Below are 24,599 nucleotides of genomic sequence, written 5' to 3'. Positions count from 1 at the left end.
GTCTGCTCATTCACCTACACCAGTGTTTTTTAGAGTTGCGAACATAGAAAGTTTGCATATATTCTTCTATTATAATGCGTTTTCTGATGAGCAGCAAATTGAACAAGCAGCCCTGGCATCGGTCAGGCCTCAGATGAGAATAACAGTCAGCATGGTGCAGCTGGTAGAGCGCCACGCAAGATTTAGAATCCGCAAGATGGTCCTTGCATACATAACTTGCTTCCTCACACAGACGGTCTTTGCACACACCATTTGGTGTGTCCTAGTAAGCTTCTCTACCTCAGCAAACAGCCCCATTTCCAGAGTTAGCATAGGTGATAAGCTAAACTCTTGTAAAAGGACACTCCGATAGATACAGACTTTCTGGATGAATGAGCACTGCATGTAGAGCACATCATTACAATCGTCTTCAACCAAGGTAAATGCTATAGTGCATTAAAAGCAGCAGCTTCAGGTTACTTTCAGATGAGCACCAACCTTCTCATAAGCCTATCTCCATGGGCTTCGCTAACTTCTGTAGAACTCAATCAGTTAACCCAGTGCTTCGAGTTGTTGGTTAATTTGCCCTAGCACTGCTATTTCGTAGCCTCATCTGTTAGAGCAGCGGCCTCAGTAAGGATTTGGCCTCTGGACGAGCACCAATGTTCATCCAGCTGCAAAGTTTTCTTTCCAAAGAACCTGTATGGGTTTCCTTCTGGGCTGCTTTAAATGCCCAGAACATGGCTATCACTTTGCCTTTTCATGAACTGCTTGTCGAAGAATGTACTTGAATGCTGCTTTACAAGCACCACTGTATTACGAAAGTTCTAAAACATTTTAGGAGCTGCATCCCAACTATCAGGGGCTCACATTTCTGCAGAAAAAAAAAACATATTAGTATTTCAATTCTGCTTGAATGTTGTGGAGTGGCCAGAGGTGCGCCAAAACCAAACAGTATGAGCAATTTCCTTGATCAACAAGAAAACCATTTTGCTCAGCATCCATGGAATTGAATTTGGCGAGGCTTGCTGCATTTAATCGAAGTCAAAATCTACCAACTGTTTGGGAGCAGAGTTGTCATTTAGGCCACGAGTATCTTTAAAAAATTTTGAAGATTGCAAAATTAAAAATTACCAACACATCAAGCTTATAACACTAATTCAAACAAAATAGACGTATTACACACCACTGTGAAATATGCTGCTAATTTGTTGCAAGTTGCAAACTGTGGTACAGTAAAATTTCATTACCTCAGATTTCTTGGGACCATAAGAAGTGTCCAAATTAACTGAACATAAGATTATTGAATGGACCTAGAGAACAATAAACAAATGTTTACACCAACGTGCCTTTATTTACTAAACACATCTGCTACCCTCACTTCTATTTTGCACAAAATCAGCACAAGACCAGCATCTTCATCAAAGTAGACATGCTTTTCACTACCGCTCACACATCCAGGTTCATTTTTGGCCATTGGGCTGGCCGGCAACTAATCATTGATCCTGATATAGCCAGCAGGTTTAACAACAGCGAGTGAACAGCAGTACATGGTTTGTCCGTAAGGTAATGAGACTGCCACACAGCACTACAGTCGCCAGTAGCACGCTCCCTGGAGGCGGTATTTGTGGTGGGAGTGTTACGGGGATGCTGCGAGTACATAAAAACAATATTTACAATATATATAGAGGATGAGTCAGAATAGTTAAGATGGCTGACCACCAACAAAACGCAGCAGCCAGCGTCTCCGATCTTCTTCCTCTCTCATCTGTCATCCTTCTGTAACAGGACCCCCGGCTGGTGAAGCGCCATCTCGGCGCATGGCAGGTGAAGAATTGCGAGCGAAGTATGGCTTCAGCCGCGAAACGTGCACAACGTTGACAGGCGTCTGACTTGAGGATGCATCAAAGTGTAGCGGTGAAATCTCGTAATTGACGTCGTTAACTTGGCGTACGACTTCATAAGGCCCTGTGTAGCGAGAGAGGAGCTTCTGGGAGAGGCCAACCCAATGATATGGTGACCAGAGGAGCACCCAAGCACCTGGTGCGAACTTAACATCATGCTGGCAGCAATCGTAACGCTCTTTCTGTATATGCTGTGAAGCTAATAAACGAGATTGGGCGACTTGATGTGCCGTGCGAGTGCGATAGATGACTTCACGAGCATACTTCACGAGCTGCAACAAGTGGCACAGAAGGGAGGATGGTGTCAAGCCGCAGTGTGGGGTCGCGACCATACAAGAGATAAAAGGGTGAATATCCTGCGGTTTCATGTCGGGACGAGTTATACGCGAATGTCACGTAAGCCAACGTGGCGTCCCAGTCGCGGTGATCGTGGGAGATGTACATAGACAGCATCTCTGCGATTGTTCGGTTGAGATGTTCTACAAGACCGTTCGTTTGTGGGTGGTAGGCGGTGGACAGCTTGTGCTCAGTGCCACAAGAGCGGACGAGGTCGTCCCCAACTCGAGACAACAACGAGCGGCCGCGGTCTGTAAGTAACCGTCGAGGTGCACTGTGCTGGAGAATGACGTCGTGAAGGGGAAAATTGGCGACGTCAGTTGCGCAACTAGTCGACAACGCCTTTGTCATTGCGTAGCACGTCCCGTAATCAGTAGACACGGCGATCCACTAGTCGTTGTCGGAAAAGGGCTAAGCTGGTCAAGGCCTAAGCGAAAGAACGGTTCAGAGGGAACTTCAATGGGATGGAGTCGTTCAACAGCGGCCAGAGGTGGTTTCTTCCGGCACTGACACAATTCGCAAGTTGCGACATAACGACGCACAGAGCGGTAGAAACCCGGCTAGAAAAACCGGCGTCGCATGCAGTCGTATGTACGCAAAACTCCAAGATGTCCTGCCGTCGGTGCATCGTGAAGTTGTTCGAGAATGATGGGTCACAGATGAGGAAGGACAAGCAGCAACTCAGGGCTGTCAGGGTTGATATTGTGGCGATAGAGGATGCCGTCATGCAGCACGAACATGTGGCATGTGCCGTCGGTACTGCCAGATTGCACTCCGACGATGATGGACTGTAAGGATGGGTCGTGTTGTTGTTCAGCGTGCATGTCGGTCATGTCAGTCAAAGCCATCACGCAGGTCACCGGACCAGGCGCAACAGGATCGGGACGATCCACGGGGTGACACGAGGGGCAGTCAGCGTCCTTGTGGGGGCGTCCAGTCTTGTAATTGACACTAAATGAAAATTCCTGGAGCCGCAAAGCCCAGTGACCATGCCGTCTAGTCGGGTACCGTAGGGAAGACAGCCAGCAAACTGCGTGGTGGTCTGTGACGACTGAAAACGTGCGGCTGTACAAATACGGCCGGAACTTAGCGACAGCCCAAACTAAAGCCAAGCGCTCCCACTTAGTGATGGCGTAATTTCTCTCGGCAGGTGACAGCAGATGGCTGGCGTAAGCTATCACGCACTTGGTACCATTCTGGTGTTGGGCGAGAACAGCGCCGACGCCATAGCTGCTTGCGTCAGTGCGGACTTCAATTGGTGCAGATCAAAGTGGGCAAGTATGGGAGGGGTGGTCAGAAACTCGATGAAAGCGGCGAATGCGTGAGCCTGCTCCGAACGCCATGAGAATGGCGTGTTCTTCTTTAGAAGATCTGTCAAAGGCCGAGCAATGTCAGCGAAGTTTTTGACGAAACGACGAAAGTAAGAACACAGGCCCACGAAACAGCACACATCAGAGGCAGAACGTCACATAGGGAAACTGCGTACAGCGTGAACCTTTTCCGAATCTGGTTGGACACCAGATGTGTCAACGAGGTGTCCCAACACGGTGATCTCACGGCGCCTGAACTGACACTTCGTGGAGTTCAGTTGAAGGCCTGCTTTTCAGAAGACCGCAATTGCAGTGAGTCGGGTAAAGTGGCTGTTGAACGTGGGAGAAAAAACAATAACGTCACCAAGGTAACAAAGACAGGTGGTCCATTTGCAGCCCTGCAGAAGAGAGTCCATCATACTGTCACGAAAAGACAATAGACGATGTACCCGGCGTCGGCGAGGGAGGCGGTTGAACAAGATGGCGTGCAATAATTTAAGCCGACGTCCTCAGCTTCTACCTCCTCTACTTCAGCGCCCGTCTCTTGCTGAGCACGTGTTCCAGTCCCAACTTCTTTTTTTTCAGCGCTGGCTCGTGACACCTGGCGGCATTACTCCCCCGCCAAAAGAAAGGCATCGACCCGATGCTTACTAAACTAGAAGGAGGAAGTGTGGAATTCGTATGATATCGGATTGGCGTCGCCTTAACGCGCGAAATACGGCTTGAGGTGAATAACATGCACTATCTCTGAGCGGTGCTGTCGACGCCGAGGCGACGCGGCACCGTCGGGAATGACTTCATAGTTCACTTCACTAACGCGGCGTATCACTTTGTAGGGTCCAAAGTATCTGCTAAGGAGCTTCTCAGACAACCCCTGGCGACCGACTGGAGTCCACACCCAGACTTGGTCACCTGGCTGATACTCGACGTGCCGATGTCGAAGGTTGTAGCGTCGTGCATCTGTACTCTGTTGCTTCGCGATGTGTATGCGCGCGAGTTGGCGAGCTTCCTCTGTGTGTTGAGTAAGTTGCTCGGCGTCGGCAGTAAGTGATGCGTCGGTGTCGTGCGGGAGCATTGCGTCTAGCGTGGTCTGGACCTCGCGCCCGTAGACAAGACGGAACGGTGTGAAGCGTGTGGTTTCCTGAATGGCGGTGTTGTACGCGAATGTAACGTATGGCAGGACTTGATCCCATGTTTTATGCTGGACGTCCACATACATAGACAGCATGTCAGCTATGGTTTTGTTTAGCCGTTCCGTCAGTCCGTTGGTCTGCGGATGATAGGCAGTCGCCTTGCGATGCTGCGTGCAGCTCAGCTCGAATATGTCCTCTATAAGTTGGGCTGTAAAGGCAGTGCCTCTGTCAGTGATGACATGTGAGGGGGCACCATGTCTGAGGACTATGTGCTCGATAAAGAACTGGGCAACTTCGTAGGCCGTGGCACGTTGTACAGCTTTCGTCTTGGCGTAGCGTGTTAGATAGTCCGTGGCGACTATAATCCACTTGTTTCCGCTGGCTGACAAGGGAAAGGGTCCCAGAAGATCCATGCCGATTTGATCAAATGGCGCGCTAGGTGGTGCGATGGGTTGGAGTAACCCCCCGGGCTTCAAAGACGGTGACTTCCTGCGTTTACACTCCCGGCAGCTTTGCACGTAACGCTTCACCGTGGTAGAAAGTCTGGGCCAGTAGTACGTCTGGCGTACTCGTGCAAGAGTGCGTGAAAATCCCAAGTGTCCAGACGTGGGCTCATCATGGCAGGCTAGGAGAATGTCATCACGAAGGGCGGCAGGTATTACCAATAGATACTCTTTGTCGGTGGCACTAGAGTTTTTCTTGTAGAGGACGCCCTGTCGGAGGCAGAAGGTCGAGAGACTGCGAGAAATATGTCGTGGGATTGTAGCATTCTTGCCTTCTAGGTGATCGATGAGAGGGCGTATTTCGGCGTCCTCGCGCGGCCGTATGATCAAGTCTGATGCGGTGAGGGCCCCAAGGAATGCGCCATCTTCGTCCATGTCCTTATCGCAAGTTTTGACGGGAGCGCGCGACAACGTGTCGGCATCTTCATGTTTTCGGCCCGATTTGTAGACGATGGTAACAGCGAACTCCTGCAGACGGAGACTCCATCGAGCAAGTCGCCCAGACGGGTCTCGTAAGTTGGCTAACCAACACAGGGAATGGTGGTCTGTCACCACCTTGAAAGGGCGACCGTAGAGATAAGGTCGAAATTTCATGATGGCCCACACAACCGCTAGACACTCTTTCTCAGAGGTGGAGTAGTTGATTTCGGCGCGTGAAAGGGTGCGACTGGCGTAAGCGATGACTCGCTCGACGCCTTCCTGGTGTTGAACGAGTACAGCGCCAAGACCGATGTTGCTGGCATCGGTATGCACCTCGGTGTCAGCGTCCTCGTCAAAGTGAGCGAGGACAGGTGATTCCTGCAGGCGTTGCCGTAACTCGGTGAAAGCTGCGTCCGGCTAATCCGCCCAAACAAAGGGTGTGTCTTCTCGCGTTAGGCATATGAGTGGTTCAGCGATGCGCGAGAAATTGGCGATGAAGCGACGCTAGTACGCACACAGACCGAGAAAGCGGCGTACTGCTTTCTTGTCACGAGGAGTCGGAAAAGCAGCAACAGCAGATGTTTTGTCTGGGTCAGGCTGGACGCCGTCGGCGTTCACGACATGCCCGAGGAACTTCAGCTCTTCGTAACCGAAGTGACACTTTTCTGGCTTTAGTGTGAGATTAGCGGAGCGGAGCGCCTCAAGTACCGCCTCTAAACGCTTCAGATGTTCTTCGAAGGTCGCCGCAAACATGACGACGTCATCTAAGTATACTAAACAGCAGTGCCACTTCAGACCCGTCAGAACAGTGTCCATCATTCGCTGGAATGTGGCCGGTGCAGAACACAGGCCAAATGGAAGTACTTTAAATTTGTACAGTCCATCTGGGGTAACAAAGGCAGTTTTTTCGCGATCTCGTTCGTCAACTGCGATTTGCCAATATCCGCTCTTCAGATCTATGGATGAAAAATACCTGGTTTGCCGGAGTCGATCTAACGAATCATCAATCCGCGGAAGCGGATAAACGTCTTTTTTTGTGACGTTGTTCAACTTTCTATAGTCAACGCAGAACCGAAGCGTTCCGTCTTTCTTTTTCACGAGGACCACCGGCGATGACCAAGGGCTTTGGGACGGTTGTATGACGTCATCGTCAAGCATTTCTTTCACTTGTGCATTAATCACGTTGCGCTCTTGCGCCGATACGCGATAAGGCAGTTGTCGTATGGGACGAGCATCGTCATACGTGATTATTCGGTGTCTCGTGATGGACGTCTGGCGTACCTTAGAAGAAGATGCGAAGCACTCCTTGAACCGAAGGAGCAACTCACGTAGCGCTTTCTGCTTTTCCTCCGAAAGGTCTGAATTGATGTCGATATTGCTGAGTGTCTGAGCTGGGTTCTCCTTCGTCACAGACGCACAGCAATCAGCAACGTCTGCTATGGGCTCAGCGAAAGCAATAGTAGTACAACGAAATAGGCGCCGATGTTCCTGGCTGAAATTCGTCAGGAGGAGCGCCGAAAGTCCACCTCGAAGCATAATCAGACTGCGGGCTGCACATACACCGTGTGTCAGCATAAGGGAGAAATTGCCCTCTGCAACAGCTTCGCCGTCACGCAGATCGTCGCATACGACCATTACCATGACACTTGCGCGTGGTGGTACAGTTACACTGTCGGCGTAAACTCGAAGCGCGTTACGTCGGCAATTGTCGCGGTTGTTCGCTGCTCTTTCTGTCGAAAAAGTCACTGTGCGCTCCCGGAGGTCTATAATGGCACCATACTCTCGCAGAAAGTCGACGCCCAAGATAACGTCCCGAGAACAATCGCGGAGTATAAGGCAGCTGGCAGGAAACGTGGACCCACGAATTTGTACTCTGACCGAGCACATGCCCAACGGTGTGACGACATGCCCGCCAGCAGTACGAATTTGCGCTCCAGACCAAGGCGTGATAACTTTTCTAAGTTCCGTCGCTAGTTTTCCGCACAAGATTGAGTAGTCAGCCCCCGTGTTCAATAAAGCACTAACGTGGCGGCCGTCGAGCACAACAGGTATGTCGAGCGAGAGTTTCTCGCTGAGTTCGGCTGCTGTCGTCGTTGAATCGTGCTGAATAGACCGTGCTGGCGTCGATGGGAGGTCTTCGGAAGGGCAATTATCAGCGGCCTCGCCCCCGAAGGTCACTGTTCTTAGTTTCCCCGGCGAGGGCTTGGCGATCGTCCCTGCGCTGCCATTGGAGGGCTTCTAGGAGCGGGGGAAGAACGCCTGGGGGACGGCGAGCGCGACTGTTGCCGCGGGAACAGTGGCATACTCTGCTGGGTCAAGTATTCTTCAATCGCCCTAGGCCTTTCACCATATCTGGGCCTTGGTGAATCCGCGGCAAAACCTTGCAGTCCGAGACAGCGGTATGGGCACTCGCGGTATATGTGACCGGCTTCTCCACAATGATAGCACAGAGGCCATCTGTCCGGGGTACGCCAGACGTCAGATTTCCTTTCGGGTGGGCGACGATCCTCCATACGTTGGATTGGTTGCACAGATGGGAGCGGCGGGACGTATAACGCGGCGTAAGACGTGGCGGGGTCGAAATGGGTCGGAGCTTGGACAGGGACTCGCCTCAAAACTTCCGCATACGACGGCTGCTGCAACTGTGCTGTCACAGGCGGCGCATTGTTGTTAGGAACGGGACACTGGATCGCTTGCTGCACTTCGTTCCTCACAAGGGCAGAAATGGAACCTAGCGTGGGCTGAGGCAGGCAGGTGAGCCGTTGAAGCTCATCACGCACCACAGAGCGTATAAGATCTCGGAGAACGTCCACGTTTCCAAAGGCAATCGCGTCCGTCAGTGAAGCAGCGTGCCTGTCATACGGAGCTGAGCGCTGGTCCGAAGGTGAAGTTGGGTTCAATTGCCTGTCATAGAAAGTGGAGCGCTGGTGTAACATCTTTTCCATCGTGGTGGCTTCAGTTAAGAATTCAGCCACGGTCTTCGGCGGGCTTCGAACAAGGCCAGCAAATAGCTGTTCCTTAACTCCCCGCATTAGATGGTGCAGCTTCTTTTCCTCGGACATGGTTGGGTCCACCCGACGGAAGAGGCGCGTTATATCCTCGACGTACGACGTCACGCTCTCGTTCGGCAGATGAATGCGGGATTGGAGCGCCCGTTCGGCTCGTTCGCGGCGATCAGCATTGGTGTAGGTATCCAGCAAGGCACGACGGAAATCAAGCCACGATTTGATGAGCCCTTCTCGGTTCTCGTACCAAGTGCGGGCACCGTCCTCCAAGCTGAAGTAGACGTTCCTTAACTTCGCCACGTCGCTCCATTCATTTATCTCGGCTACGCGCTCAAACTGGACCAACCAGTCTTCTACATCCTCGAAGATATCTCCGTGGAACACATTCAGCACTTGGAGATTCTGCAGCAGATACTGCGTTGCCGTTGTGGCCGTACCTTGCCTAATGGTCGGTAGGGACGTCGACGTTCCTTCCATACCGTTGTGTGTGGGGGCGTCGATGTTGTTGCGGAGAGATGATCAAGCTCCGGAGGCAATCGTCGGATTCTCCTGCTTGCCCGGTGAACAGGGGTGTCCACTAGGATAGGGCTGGTACTCCTGCTACCAGAAGGGGTTTGTGGCATCGGATAAACCGTACCCAGCACCTCCACCAGTTTTGTCACGAAAAGACAATAGACGATGTACCCGGCGTCGGCGAGGGAGGCGGTTGAACAAGATGGCGTGCAATAATTTAAGCCGGCGTCCTCAGCTTCTACCTCCTCTACTTCAGCGCCCGTCTCTTGCTGAGCGCGTGTTCCAGTCCCAACTTCTTTTTTTTCAGCGCTGGCTCGTGACACCTGGCGGCAATACGTTCAAATGTCACAGGAGCATTGCAGAGGCCAAAGGGCATGACTTTGAATAGATATAAGCCATCCGACGTGATGAAGGCCGTCTTCTCGCGGTCCATTTCATCAACTGAAATCTGCCAGTAGCCGGATCGAAGATCGATGGACGAGAAGTATTTAGCTCCGTGCAAGCAGTCCAAGGCGTCATCGATGCGTCGTAATGGGTAGACGTCTTTTCGTGTGATCTTGTTTAAGTGGCGATAATCAACACAAAAACGCCAGGCACCATCTATCTTTTTCACAAGGACGACAGACGAAGCCCAAGGACTGGCTGATGGCTCGATGACCCCTTTGCGGAGCATTTTGTCTACTTCTGATTGAATGACTCGACGTTCAGCATGCGATACACGATAGGGACGCTGACGTATAGGATTCGTATCTCCAGTGTTTATACGATGGTGAACAACAGATATTTGGCCTAATTGCCTGTCACCGAAATCAAAGATGTCACTGTACAATTCAAGCAGGAGTCGTACGTCCACGGCCTGTGCAGAGGTGAGGTCAGGTGCAATCATTTTTACGAAGTCACCCATTAAGGAACCACAGCTGTCAGCTGCAATTGGCGCTGATAAGCCACTCTCGACATTCAGACTCTCAATGTCAAATTTGCAACCAGTAGAAACGCTGGCCAAGAACATGCCGGCCGGAAGCACTTGAGGGCACAGGCTGAAATTCAGAAGCAGTAGAACGACGTCGTTATTAGTAACCGTGACCAACGTATGCGGACCAGCAACATTTTGGTTCAAAAGCACGTCGATGATGGGGTGAAGCACATATTCACCGTCAGGAACCTGTGACTGGGCGGTCAAAGTGATGTAAGTAACTGCCTCAGGTGACAGATGCACATCTTGAAGCGAGCACAAGCACGGTGGGGCAGTACTCGGAGCATCGGCGAGTTGAGGCAGTTCTAACTGAAGAACGCCGGTTGCGCAGTCGATGAGAGGAGAATGAGTGGATAAAAAGTCCAATCCAAGGATAACTTCGTGAGGGCAGTTGTCGATCACAGCAAAGAGAACAGAACTAGGGTGGCCGGCTATAATTAAACGTGCAGTAAACATTCCAAGAACAACCAGCACGCCGCCGTCGGCTACACGAAGCATTCGGGCAGCTTCTAGGGTGAGGACCTTCTTTAAATGCCTACGTAGGCTAGCACTTACCACAGAGACGTGGGCTCCAGTGTCGACGAGTGCTTGGACAGGTACGCAGTCTATTTTAACGTCAATTACACTTCTCTTTGCAGGCACAGACAGAGGATTTGTTGCAGAAGTCGGCAATGCAGCACCACCTCCGAGGGCTGCATTTCCTAGTTTTCCCAAAGGGTGCGGCCAAAAGCCACAGGGGACGAAAGGCGACGTGGCTGCGGTGAACGGGAAGATGGGCGACGTGTTTGCGGTGAACGAGACTGGTGTCCGAGCGGCGATGGTGAGCGGCTGTACCACGTGTTCCGAGCAGAGTTGGCAGCGCTGTTTGACTCGGCGGTGGGCGAAATATTGCGGGTATTTTCATCAGAACGGCTCAGATTGGTCGGTGTGCAAGGTGTTGAGGGCCACGAGTTGCGACAGTATCGGGCGACATGACCAATGCGGCGACAGGTGAAACATATCGGCTGGTCATCCGCAGTTCTCCACTCATTCGGGTTGCGAGAACGTGGAGAAAAGCATCAAGGTGGAGCAAAAATAGTAGAAGGGCGTTCATTAGCTCTGGGATTGGCGACAGCATACACAGACCATAAACCAATGTTTTCAAGTTCCTGGCGAACGATGGCTTGTACGAGGGGAACTGAAAATGTCGTAGCATCAGGGCTATGCGAACAGAAAGCTGCAGGCGCCATTGCATCCAGTTCACGTCTAACAATTCACACCACGTCCTCTGATGGCGACGCACGCTGCTGTGCGGGTTCATCTTCACACGCCGACGTTGCGGCAGTATTGGGAAGTCTGGCGAATGGTTACAAGACGCGTTGGCTTTTGGCCTCCTCAAATTGTCGGCACTCTTTAATGATTGCGTCAACTGTAGAGCAGCTCTTGCACATGAGCAGATTAAATGCGTCGTCAGCAATGCCCTTAAAGCACATGCTCGACCTTCCCAGCTTCTGTCATGTCGTGATCGGCTTTACGACAAAGTGGCAGCACGTCCTGGATGTACGGAACATAGGACTCCGTGGGGGATTGGGCATGGGAGGCCAGTTCCTGCTTTGAAGCAATTTTACGGCCAGCTGGTTTGCCAAACAACTCTGTCAATTTCTCTTTGCATTGGTCCCAGCTGGTTAGCTCCTCTTCGTGGTTTTTGTACCACGCCTTTGCCGTGCCTCTTAGGTAGAAAAACAGGTTAGCTAGCATAAGCGTATGGTCCGATCTGTTGATTCCACTCACGCATTCGTACATGGCCACCCACTCTTCAATGTCGGCGCCATTGGTCCCGCAGAAGGTCCCAGGATCCTTGGGTTGCACAACGACAACCGAAGGTGACAGCGACGTAGCTGGCGACGGCGACGTTGGAGGCGGCAACGACGTTGATCCCGCATGCTCACCGCCATTCATGGTGTGGACAGTGATGCGACATCCACTGCGGAGCTCCGTTTCCAGCCATGGTACCCGGCACCTCTCACCGATATGTTACGGGGATGTTGCGAGTATATAAAAACTATATTTACAATATATATACAGGTTGAGTCAGAATGAGTCAGAATAGTTAAGATGGCTGACCACCAACAACACGCAGCAGACAGCATCTCCGATCTTCTTCTTCCTCTTTCTTCTCTCATCCTTCCGTCACAGGAGTTCTAAGCGGAGTAATGCACCAGGTCACAGTCACATCCGAGCTCTGACGCGGTGAGCATTTGAAGTGGCGCAACAACTGGTTTTGACTTTTTGTCACGACAGAAAACGTCAGAAATGGAGCATTCACTGAAGCAGAAGTACGCAATTAAATTTTGCTTTCACCTGAGCAAAAGTGCTTCCAAAACACTTGCTTAGGTTAAGGAGGCTTACAAAGATGACATCCTGTGAAGCGGCCAGGTTTCGTGATGGTTCAGTGAGTTCCAAGAACAAACGGGAGGCCGTTGAAGACATGGGGCAATCTGAACGCCCTTCAACAAGTGATTTGGACGAAAATGAGGCCAATGTAAAAAATCTCCTGGACTCCGACCGTCACTTGAGTATCAGATTAATCGCCAAAGACCTCAACATGTGCAAAACAATGGTTCACAAAACTCTTTATGAAAATTTGAACATGCGGAAGGTTTGTTCGAAATTGATGCCAAAAGTGTTGAATGATGAACAAAAACGACGAGTTGACATTCCCCGTGAGATGTTAGTGCAGTTGGAAAGTAAACAGGACATTTTAGAGGGAGTAATAACAGGCAATGAATCGTGGGTGTTCCAGTACAACCTCGAAACCAGGTGCCAAAGCTCGGAGTGGCACGCTATAAACTCCCTGCACACCAAGAGAGTGAGAATGTCAAAGTCCAAGGTAAAGACAATGTTCATTGTCTTTTTTGACAAGCATGGGGTGGTCCACAAAGAATTTGTAGATCCGGGACAAACCGTTAACGCAGTGTTCTACAAAGAAGTCCTTGGGAGCCTTCACGGAGCCATCAAACGGAAACAACCAGAGATTGTCAATCCCTGGAAGCTCCACCATATAAACGCTCCAGCCCACATTACCAGTATCAGGGCAAGCATATACACACTTCAACCAAAAGAAGAAGTCTCACCAGTTCTAGTTACATTTTCTAAACAGGTGGCTCGATTGCACAATGCAGCTAATGGGTACACAACCTACAGGTGAAGTTATGTTTTTCTTGGTTTATTTGTTTCAGTGTCAGTTTGGCTACTGCAAAGCTATATGGACCATAGGAGATCTTAGGGTGCCATGTTTTGGTATACAGTTCCAATGACAAGACACTCTAAACAAGTTTGAACTGTAGTCATATGGAGTTGAAACAAAGCAAATAGTGTGAAATTACTTTCACGTATTTTGTTCTGTGAATGAGTCCCTCAGCTTTCAGATTAAAAGTTATCTAGGCACCCATGTTTCACCAGCTCTGCATAATGCTGCAATAGTGAAATGACAAACATGCAATGAAAAGGCCGAGTGGCCACCGGGATTAAGTCATGTGCATGTTACAGTGCTGGTAACACTGGCTATGCACAAGGGGAAAGCCAGTTATACTTCTATACAAAGCACTAAATATTTCCTATAGTTACAAACTTGTCAAGGATTAAGTTGCCAAACATGAACCAATAGATAATTATGTGACGCATGTCTTGACTCTCTTTAGTAAGATTTTTAACAAAATGAATGTTGTAAAATTATTACAAGAGGCATTTGAAATGTTCGCAAAGGTGTGAACATGTTGTCCTGTAAGTATTTCCTACCACATTTAATAAAACAAATGAGAAATTATTTGCTGTTTAACCTACTCATTTCTGTATCTGCACGCTGTTACAGAATGATACCCATGGTGAAACACTACATTAACTGAATGGTGACAATAAATTATTTGAATTTGGCACCTGGTCCCGTATCTTCCCTCAGTTTCAAACATGATGGTGACTTTCAAAGGGCATTGTATGTTACCATCTTTGCGCTATAGTTTACCCTCCAAATGCCAAGGCACTCATGTGGTGCTGCAAACGCTTAGCACAGGGACTATTGGGATCATGGGAGGACTCATCAATCATCTGATGTTGTCCTGAAGGCAATGTGGCCAACACAATGCTCTGTCATATGCAGCCCTAAAGACAATAAAAAGGCATGAAGCATTCTCGTCATTTCTATAAGGTGATGCAGACTCTACTTCCCTTCGCTTGCACATAAGTGCCATTTGTATGTAACCACATTTACACATTTGTATTGCCCCCCCCCCCCCTCCTTGTGCAAAGCCTTTGGACCTTCAAAATGATGATAAATGAAATAAAACAAAGTGCTACCTGCACCACTTTTGCTCTTTTGTGTAGCATATTTCTGCTTTTCATATACATTCAAGTAGAGAAATTGGAGCTGGCCCCAAACCTGAAGCTTCCTTTTAAGCACTCATGTAGAGGTCAGGGCAGCTTGCTTTTCTTATACAAGCCAACCATGGAATATGAATACTGCACCACAGAAATTACTGTTCATGTCAAGTTCAAAAGGAAACAGCTTCAGCTTACGCACTCACAGCATTATGCGCAAAGAGATGTATCTTCTCCTTCGGGTACTTCAGGTTGTAGATTTTATTCAGGGCCTCTTTCAAGAAAGGTGTGGGGTGCTCCACAAAGATAGCAATCAGAACCTTTGGCAGCTCAGAGTCCTGAGAAAGCAGAATCAGTGTACAATTGTTAATCAGCATCTTTTAATAAAACAGCAGAAACATTCCCACAAGTATTTATGTAGTTCATGGTGCCTCCATCATCTCTCAATATTTTAGCATCATTTCTTTCACTTTATTGCAAGATGCATCAAGAATAAAAGAGTGTTCTTGTATCACGACTGCTGCAGCAGCTTCTGGCAATGTAGGCTAATGACTACGGATTGCATGACTGTTGTGACACATATAGCAGGTTCCAGTTGCCCCTATGTCTGCCTTTTTGTTATAAATGTATGTTGACATGCTATAAACATGGGTCAGATGTAACCCACATTGTTATATTAGTTCATTGCTTGACTGCGCTTGACATTACATCAATGCCACTGACCTTATACCTTCAGTTTGTCAGTGAAAGTTCAACCAAATAGAGCATCTAACTCCATAACGTTTACTGTCCCTCACCTGCCTGCTTACGTGCCAAACAGTCAGATGACAACCTCAAGATGAAGGTTTAGTCTTGAGAATTTTTGCTGCTTGGAATGACACAAACGTAACTATTAATTGTAGCATGCAGGACAGAGAACTCGAAGTGAGCTTGAGGTCATGGTTATTTGAAACTGCGTTTTGGTTTCACAACTTCAGAAAGCAGAACCATGTTAAAAAGCGCAGTAAGTTATTGGATTCTACTTCGTGAGTCATCATCAGTGAATGTGCATGCAGTATTAGAAGGAAGAAAACACAACCAAGAAGTCAACGTTCATGCTTTTTCAGTCCAAATTTGAGTAAGCAAAGCCAAACGTTGATACCAACCAGCTTGTCAGAAAGGCTGAAGGTGTCATAGCAGACACGGCAACCAGCTATGTCATTCCAGGACTTGGCAAGGTAGTTTCCAAGGTTGTTCAATGTAACCTGCAGCAGTACGGAAAAACAGAATAGAAAGGCATTTTTCGCAAACGCTCTCTTTTCAACAGACGCCTGCTCCTCACTCTTTTCTGGATGCCTTACTTTGTAATATCACAGATTCCCATACTCAGCTGCTATTGGCCAACAGCTGACATCAATCAAGAAGAGTGTTTGTATCAGTGCGTTTCTTCCAACAGTTACTGTGTATATTTATTGATGCAGTCGCTTTGGGAGCCTTGCAACAATGGCAGCATCCTCAAGCTCAGCAAGGCCGCAAGCCAGTTTCTGAATCAGGCCCCACTTCTCTGCAAATGCACATGCTGTGTTGGAGATGGAAAAGCCATCACCCACTTCCATGTCATTACCATGAACAACGTGGAAGCACCAGAAGCTATAGGAGCAGGAAAACATGTCATGACCACCCTGTTTTGACGTCACTATCGGTGGGGACTACTGTCTAAGAAAAGTCCGTGCGCTGCAATTTTACTATCTATGGTATATGCGCACAACATTTTCCCGATTCTGGGCTTGCATGCACTAAAGAATGAAGTAAATATTATGCACTAACCGTCTAGCATACAGTAAGTGACTACGGCTTAAGCAGTCAGCCAATACAGTAAGTTCAATGACGACAGGGTGTGGGATTCATCGCAATTATATTTAAACTGGATTTACTTTTAAGCGTGTACATATTAACGATGTTTTACTGTAGTAGTAGCAGTTGTGGAATGCATTTAAAAACCAACAAGATAATACTAAAGAAAAACTTGACCATATTTAAAATAAATACCAGAGGAAGTGAACACAAGTTTTTAAGCACTAGCTCTAAGTAATGCACCGTACCCAACCATGGGCTTCAGTACTTTTCTTTTATTGTATATGCAATCTACATGTCTATCTATACTAATGAAACAAGTGTAATACTAGTTTAGTTACAATTGATATTAATGCAAATACAAATTTATTTCCATCATCACTGTAGTGATACAAATGTAGTGGTCACAGAAAAAGAACTTGAGAAACAGGAGGACTGATCAATAGCAAAAAACATGCAATACGTACTTTGCTAGGCCCATTGCCATGTATGACCAAAGGTGTTGTCCCATAAGCAGAATTATGCAAGTATGGCTCAGAATCTAAGCCCAGCAGCTCCACATCACCTGCAAAGGAACATTTCGTTTATTGGCAACAACATTCAAAATACAACTTCAAGAAGTTAAGACAGAGATGAGAGAAGTGCAGGCTTTTTACAGCAGGTGAAGCCAGCTAGACTTACAAAGCTTGCCGGTAACAGTTGTACGACTAAAACTTGGTAAAGTTAAAATCTGTAGATAAACTCTGGTGTTCTTCAGTAATACTGGTAGTTAATAAAGGGAAAATCAGAAATCCACCCATTCATAGCAATTGCTACAAAGGAAACCTATACTGGTTCCTCGAAAAAAAGCCTCGCAGTTGAAGAAAAATTCGCCCTGGTCTGGGACTCGAACCCGGGACCACTGCCTTTCCGGGGCAGCCGCTCTACCATCTGAGCTAACCAGGCGGCTAGCACATGGTAGGACGAAGTCGAATCTGTCAACAACTCGAAGCAAAGGTAAGAATTGGACATAATAGTTTTGCGGAAACCCACAAGGTGGAGAGAAGTAATTAATAAAGGGAAAATCAGACATCCACCCATTCGTAGCAATTGCTACAAAGGCTGGTAGTATGTTGCACACACTGTGGTTCATAAACTTCTAGCTCATGCCCTACTCTGCCGTGCTATTCCCACTGTCCTAACCCCACAGTATTGGTTGGTAATTAAAAAGTCAGCATGTTGGTCTTTGCTATGTTTTTTTAAAAGAGTCCTGCAACACTTTCTGAATGTGGCAAGTAAACTTTCATCTTTCACGTGAAAAGACCTCCTGTCTTTACGTAAAAATGTTTGGAACCACGCCACTTATTTTTTTGTTATGCAGGGATAAACAAGATGGCTGCCAGGTAGATTTTTCTAAACTCTCCAATAATTGAGCTGTTTCTTAGACAAAAGGAAAACTGGAGAAATAACAATAATTATAAGAGCATCCCCTTTGAAATAGGGCAATTGCATAAGCTACCAAGCCCATTTTTTCTAAATTATCTGGTGAATGTAAACCATTATATACCTTTGCACATATGCTACTTTATTCACTGTTGAATGTTTGCTTCGCTGCGTGGTATCCCTTCCTTTTCACCATCAATCTTTCACCTATATTTTACTGGACTTCACAGCCAGTTTCATTTATGTTTCCCGTACTGTCCTGAAATCTGAACACCTCACTCAAGCCTGCTTCCACATTTATCGCTGAATGAACACTGTGACATTCTAACGGAGTATGCTCAATGGGTCCAGCACCATTTTCAGAAGCTGAGGACGAGTTGTCTTCATCTGAAAATTTTCTCCTATGACTGTGCATTTTCAGACACCCTTAGCTGGCTTGGCACCGAACAGCACTGCCCTTTGAATTATTATAAAGCTTTTCTCATCTGATTGATTTTCATTGTCATGATGAGTAGTGTATAATCTGAAGGGAGAGGTTATAGCGCCTTGTCAGGCACTTGTTTGCCTTTACGTCAATCTGATTGACAATAATGTACTTGTTGTAAAAATAAACTTGGATTGTATTGTATTCAATTTCCATTAAAGGGACCCTGAAACGATTTTGACGATTCTGTACAAACGTACTGAGTCATTAGGGTAGGTCCTTCTGATCACTAACGCATCTAAGTGCTCCACGTAAAGTGTGTAATTTATTATAAGGTTTTAAAAATGTACATCGCTGCCGATCGCAGCACACTGCTCGGCGGAATTTTCAGCCGCCCCTACCCATATGACGTAAATCACCCAATTAACATTAGTAGGGTGAGCTATCCAATTGGCTGCCCAGGGCGCGTCATTGATAATTTTTCCACATTTATCGTGAACAAATCATGTTCGTAATAGTTGGAATGTTAGTTAATTTGTTTTTATAAAAAGAAAGCAACATAAGGAGAATGCACAAGAACAATTTCTCACTACACTTAAGCCCTTCCGGCACACAGCAAGCATCGTCTGCTTGTGTTACAATGCGCTCCATTTTGACGAGAGCTCCGCGGTCAGTCGGTCTCAGTCTTTTCGCGAGCACCATGATTCGACTTCGTTGCATTGTGGGCTGCAAATGTATCGACTAGCAATATGTCAATATATCAAATGTAGCGACTGGCAATACGTATGGCAGCAGACAAGCGGACTGGCTGCAGCGCATCGGACTGCCGCTATCAGATCGGCGCCAGGATTTACGCGTTTGCAGCCACCAGTTTACACCACGGCATTACTACCGCAATAGCGTTTCACAAATCCACTATTCGTGTAAACACAAGCGCAAGGGGACAGGGCCTGGCCATTTGATCGTGCCGTTTAACGGGATGAGCAGAAGCGCAAATGTGAAGGGTCTGCATGCTGCAGCCACCTGGTGACACAGAACTCAACCATACACAGTAGCAGTAACGAAATGTATTCTTCTTTGCTGCTGTTGTAAATTTTTCGCAGGAGTGTAGTTATCAACACATTGTTTTTGTAAATGTTTAAAATCTTTTACACTTGGTTAGAGCAATATTAGCACATTGTTTGGCTGTTTAAGCTCTGCGCCAACAAGTGGCTGGACCATGCAGACCAATCAGGCCGCTCACGTACATCTATGCTAAAGTTCCTTCACCAGCTTGAGTATATGCCTCCAGCCATCTGTCGAAACGCCCAGCTAGCTGGTGGTTCCCGGAATACCAGACACGATCGGCGCTGTGACAGAATGCTTGCAATGCACGCTGGTTTGATAGCTCTTGCTTGGAGTCGACTGCCAAGCAGCTGGCGAAGAGTTTCGAAAGGCTTCGCGCGCACGCTCCTAGAGAACTGAAAGTTGACGACACGACGTGCCATTATGACGCAGAGCCAGTGAAGGTGGAGCTTAGCCCCGATCACTCAGCAAACGAGTTGAGGAGAAAATGCATGACTATAGAGGAGGGTAACTTGTAATCGTCCGTAACTCTCTTAATATGAGATGCTTCACACAAATTGTGGTGCGAATGATTAACTTTAGCTGTAGCCTACGCGTCTACAAAATTTGTCCGAGCCGTTTCAGGGGCCCTTTAATATATAGCTACCAATACGGCACTCCCATTATATGGTGGTCAAGAATGATTCCAGTGTGCCGATACTATAGAAAACAAGATAAGGTAAGTACAGTCAGCCTTGAGCAAATCTCTTTTTTTCTCTCTCTCACCTACTGCTCCATTCAGATTCTGGAAAATTTCAGCTTTATGGTCCAGCTTGATGCCCCATTTTCTCTGTAAAGAAAGCGACATCATGTAGGGGTAAGAAAACAATAAGTTGCATCTCTCATTCCCACAAAATAAAGAAGAATATCAGCATTTTAAACTCATAACAACATTAAATAACAATGTTTTACTTATGAAATAATATTAATCTTATATACACACAAATTTGAACACTACACCTCAACATAGAAGTACGTGCAATCTACAAAAAATGAAACTGATCGTCTTGTGTGCAGCAAAAAAAAAAAAAAAATTGGCAGTTTCGCCCAAAGGACGAAACATCGAAAGCCACAGCAAGGTGTCACGATCTGCCCAGTTTCATGAACGAGGGGGGGACTCAAGGCACCCTCTGTCAGAGTGATGTTCCGCAGTGTGGGGGTGGTGAACGATAACTGACTGTGAGCAGCTGTGCTCGTCAGTGTTTATTTGGTGCGGTCACCAATGTGTCCCACCGAGCCTGGCAGGCCAACGAAGATTATGCCCGAGGGGGCGTCACATGCTCGTCACACAAGGTTTAGCATTGCACTTGAATTCTTCAAATGGTGTTCCAACGATATACAGGTTCGAGGTGTTGGCATGACACAGCAAGGCAACTTCAGCTGCACAGCAGGAACAGCGCCCTGGCTACTACTAGGCATCTTACAATGCTGCTGTGATGAGGAGCATTGCCGATGGCACTAAAGGCTTCTAACCACGGTGGTGCATGAGATGAGGCCCAAAGGAAACTGTCAGTGTGAGTCAGTACCCAGTGTAATATGCTATAATATGCTAGGTAATGTGAGCTTGATATTTACTGTCAGTTCCTTTCAGACCACAGCATACACACAGTGACTCAGCAGGAATGATGGTGTGCTTGTAGTGTGTAAGCGCACAACATTCATGCCGACAGCAGAAAGCAGAACACCAGCGCCTGCTCCACCACCAAGCCAACTCAGCTGAATGTTGACAGTGCCCATTTCACTTTTAGAAATTTGGTTTTTGATACGAAAGCATCAAATGGTTCATTGAGTGAAAAAGGCAGTGGCGTCTGTAGACACTGTAAGATTCGTCGGACGATCTCGCCACTGCCACTATTTGTTAGAGTTGTCGGACGATCTACGAGCTGTAGGCCGATCTCACCGCTGCCATTCAGATGTAAGATTTGGCAGTCTTAGGTGTAGGAAGGAGCTTGACTCTTCGTCGAGACTTAAGAGAGCAGGATTTATTTACATGTTATTTACAGTTGAACATGAGATACATCGACAGTCTAGCGTGACTCCCAAATGGAGCCCGCAAGACGAGCATACAGCAAACAGCTTATGAGCACACAGCTCACGAGTACATTTCGAGCACGACAACGAGCACCCAGCTCACGAGTACATTTCGAGCACGACAACGAGCACACAGCTCACGAGTACATTTCGAGCACGACAACGAGCAACCAGCTCACGAGTACATTTTGAGCATGACAATGAGCACCCACTAGCAGCCGACAATCGCTGCTCATATGCACTCTGCTTGACGTCATAGTTCGACGTCATTGTAGATGATCCGCCCTTCTGGAGGAGGCGGACTCTCGACTTGGTGGAGGATAAGGGCTCACACACACGCACACACACACACACATGTTCACGGTCCGAAACCAACACCACACGAATTTCGTAGAACTCGGAGCCGGGTAGCACATTGTCTTGCGTCTTGGTCGGCACGTGGGAAGGAGCCTTCGTCGGCTTTCCCGCAACAACTCCCCCACCCATAGCAGATCAGGTCCGCGTTGTCGTGTTGCGCACAAAGCCTGCTTTGTCGAACTCCTTCAGTCACAACGGCGACGAGGCTAGAGCGTAACGGTGGCGGTTTCAGCACAAAGCCTGCTAAGTCAAACGCATCCTAGCTGAAGCGACGGAGAGCGGAGGATGTGCGCATTGTTCCCGACACAAAGTCGACTTAGCCACACCGTGGCTAGAGGTTGGCGGAGGCGTTCCAAGATGAGGTTGCCACCGTTGGCGTAAATGGCTGGCAAACTTGCACTGCAGCTGGCCGTTCTTAACAACACAAAATGGTACCTAAATTCCCATTGCCTGCAACACCCCGTCACGAGCGTGCCTCGACGAAGCATAGCGCACAAATCAGAACACCTCCTGCAGTGGTAGCGCACCGGATGTTGCGTGAGGGGAGAGAACATCGCCGCAACGCCACGTCACCAGCATGCCTCGATGGAGCAGATACAGTAACATGATACCGCATGTGATGCAACACCACACGCTGCTGCTGCTGCTTGCTGGTTCAGGCAGCACGTACCATTATGGTACATTACTAGCGGTGCAAAACTCGAAGGCGCTAAGTGGCGCTCAATTGGGCATTAATATTTTCGCATTCACAACTCATAAGTAGTGCTTCAGATGTGTTCATAAGATGTGTCCTCGGTTTTTATTGCACTATCACAAATCAGCAGATACTGTTATGAGCTGAGAAAGTCACCCACCTTAAGGTCCTCCTTAAGGTAAACCTTGGTGTAGAATAGCTGGTCATCCGCATCATCTTCCAGATCGGAACTAGAAACAATACTGTACACCTGAGGAGCGTAACCGATGAAACCTGGGATTTAAAAAAAGAAGATAAAGAAAACACCCCATCTTAAAACATGAAACAAAACACAAACCGAAAGAAATCCCCAAAGCTAAGCCACCTTTCCATCTATACCAGAGTGAATTCTGTTGCAAAACCAATAATTGTCATTCACAGCATGCGTAAATCCAGTTTTACATGCATGAACATTGCACTCTCCAGGCGGCGCAAATCTCCTCAAGAAAAAATATCTACATGAACATGCATAGGGAAAGACAGCTCAAACAATAGAGTACACTAACACACAAATAGATAAAAAAAGACACGAAGTCAGAAGTTCAAATGCCCTCAATCATCAATCGGCACACAAATTGGCTGCAAGATAACACTGGAAACATCACATAAGAAAGCAATAACGAATGTCTCGTGTATTATAACTGTACTGTAGTAAAGTCTGTGTAAGAAGGCTTTATATAATGGACAAAATGTTATAAAGTGCACCCTCAAACCAAAAAACGATAGTAAAATTGTAAGATTCAATAAGACACAATACAACGTTAGTGCTATATTCAGTTTTCGTTCAAAACATTAATGAAGTTATTTAAGGTCATATTGTCTGAAAATTCTCATTCTTGAATTATTCCAGTCTTTTCTAATTATCTTTGTTTTCCTTTCTGTTTGCACGCAGTAAGAAAAATTAATACTATAAGTTCAATGACCATTTTTGAATAAAAGTGAAGATGTTAGCAAATGTTAGCATTATTTGCTGCTAGCTTAAACACAATAATAAATTGCAAGACAACTGAGTAAAAATGATATGATAAAACAAGCTGACACTATATAATTGCCAGCACATGCATATTACCATACCTAGGGCAATAACTTGCAGACTACGGGAACCAGTAACATACAATACAAAGTGCATTAGCATCCATTCTTTAAACCATGAAACCAATTTTAAGCCAAACCATAAAACCAAGCCCCAGAGTGAGAACTGTCTAGATCTCTCATTAAAAAGCAACAGTTTACACAATGATGTTATACTCATGGTAACTGATTGTATACAGCCTTTGTAAAAAGAAATGAAGCAACAGGAGCCTCACTGTCACTGAGGCCTGGCTGTGTTGTGTCACAACCATGAAGCTACTGAAGCTGGAAATCTCTGAAGAGTGAACTGTGGTCACAGGTACAGTGACTTCTTTTCTTTCAGCAAAGGCTGTACACCAAAACACCTACACGTTTGTGAGTTGCACTGCCTTCAGAATGGACACACAAAACTGAATGCCATGAATTTCAGCCTTCATATATTTCAACCAATACTTTTCACTTTACTGGGTCTGGCTAAAGTTGCTTGTCTCTGTTGGCTTTCAAACATCATAATGAATAGTTAAGAAACGTTCAAAACAGACATTGGCAATGTGCAATTCCAACAAATTTTAAGAGTTAAATCATGCCAGTCAAGAAATAGCCCTATGCAATAGAGAACAGTTGTGCACCAAACAGCTGGGAGCTGCTGCAAGACCATATGTATAGTAACACCTTATTTCGGTTACAAGAATAATTTATAATCTTAGCACAGAATAAAACACAGACACACACTGTGGGAAAAAAATCAACACACAGGAGCAGAGTTTTCAGTGAGTTGAGACAACACAACATGCCACAAAGCCATGCCAGCATAACACTGTACAAGACGAAGCAACAAGCGTTCATGGCAAAACAAATCATCAGATAATAAAATCTCTATGCTCAAGACAACAGCTTTGGTGTCATATTTGAACATTGCAGGCGTCTGCTTCAGCCATGTTGCAAACTTCAGTCAGGTTTAACCCTACTCTGTAGACCGTGCTCATCGACAGCAATTTGAGACAGATCTCATGCGTATGCATGCTCAGCACATTACTCACCTGCGTACGAGAAATCGGGGCAAGCTAGGGAGTTAGGGCCATTCACAGCAAAGAACAGCACAAAACAAGAATAAGCAATGTGAGTAAAGCAAATGCTTTGGCAGATACACAGTAACACGTGTAAATCAGCATATTCATACTCCTACTAGATGGCT

At 47.1% G+C, this 24,599-nt stretch overlaps 1 protein-coding gene across 3 annotated transcripts in view; it reads right to left on the bottom strand.

Annotated features, from left to right (window-relative positions):
* Positions 1-24,599, bottom strand: part of Plod (procollagen lysyl hydroxylase) — a 204,952-nt gene that overhangs the window by 158,963 nt on the left and 21,390 nt on the right. For 2 of the 3 annotated variants that reach the window (XM_075684753.1, XM_075684755.1), the window contains exons 7-12: positions 24,445-24,468; positions 22,455-22,567; positions 19,939-20,002; positions 16,730-16,827; positions 15,575-15,673; positions 14,636-14,767 (exon numbers count right to left, since the gene is read on the bottom strand). In XM_075684753.1, coding sequence (XP_075540868.1) covers positions 14,636-14,767; positions 15,575-15,673; positions 16,730-16,827; positions 19,939-20,002; positions 22,455-22,567; positions 24,445-24,468 — 530 coding nt within the window. The remainder of the gene's footprint in view (positions 1-14,635; positions 14,768-15,574; positions 15,674-16,729; positions 16,828-19,938; positions 20,003-22,454; positions 22,568-24,444; positions 24,469-24,599) is intronic. The other variant, XM_075684754.1, reaches the window with a different exon arrangement.

The sequence above is a fragment of the Dermacentor variabilis genome, chromosome 3, assembly GCF_050947875.1.
Source record: "Dermacentor variabilis isolate Ectoservices chromosome 3, ASM5094787v1, whole genome shotgun sequence".
Classification (NCBI taxonomy): Eukaryota; Metazoa; Arthropoda; class Arachnida; order Ixodida; family Ixodidae; genus Dermacentor; species Dermacentor variabilis.
Note: the sequence above shows the minus strand (reverse complement) of the source record. Positions and strands in the feature narration are given on the sequence as shown.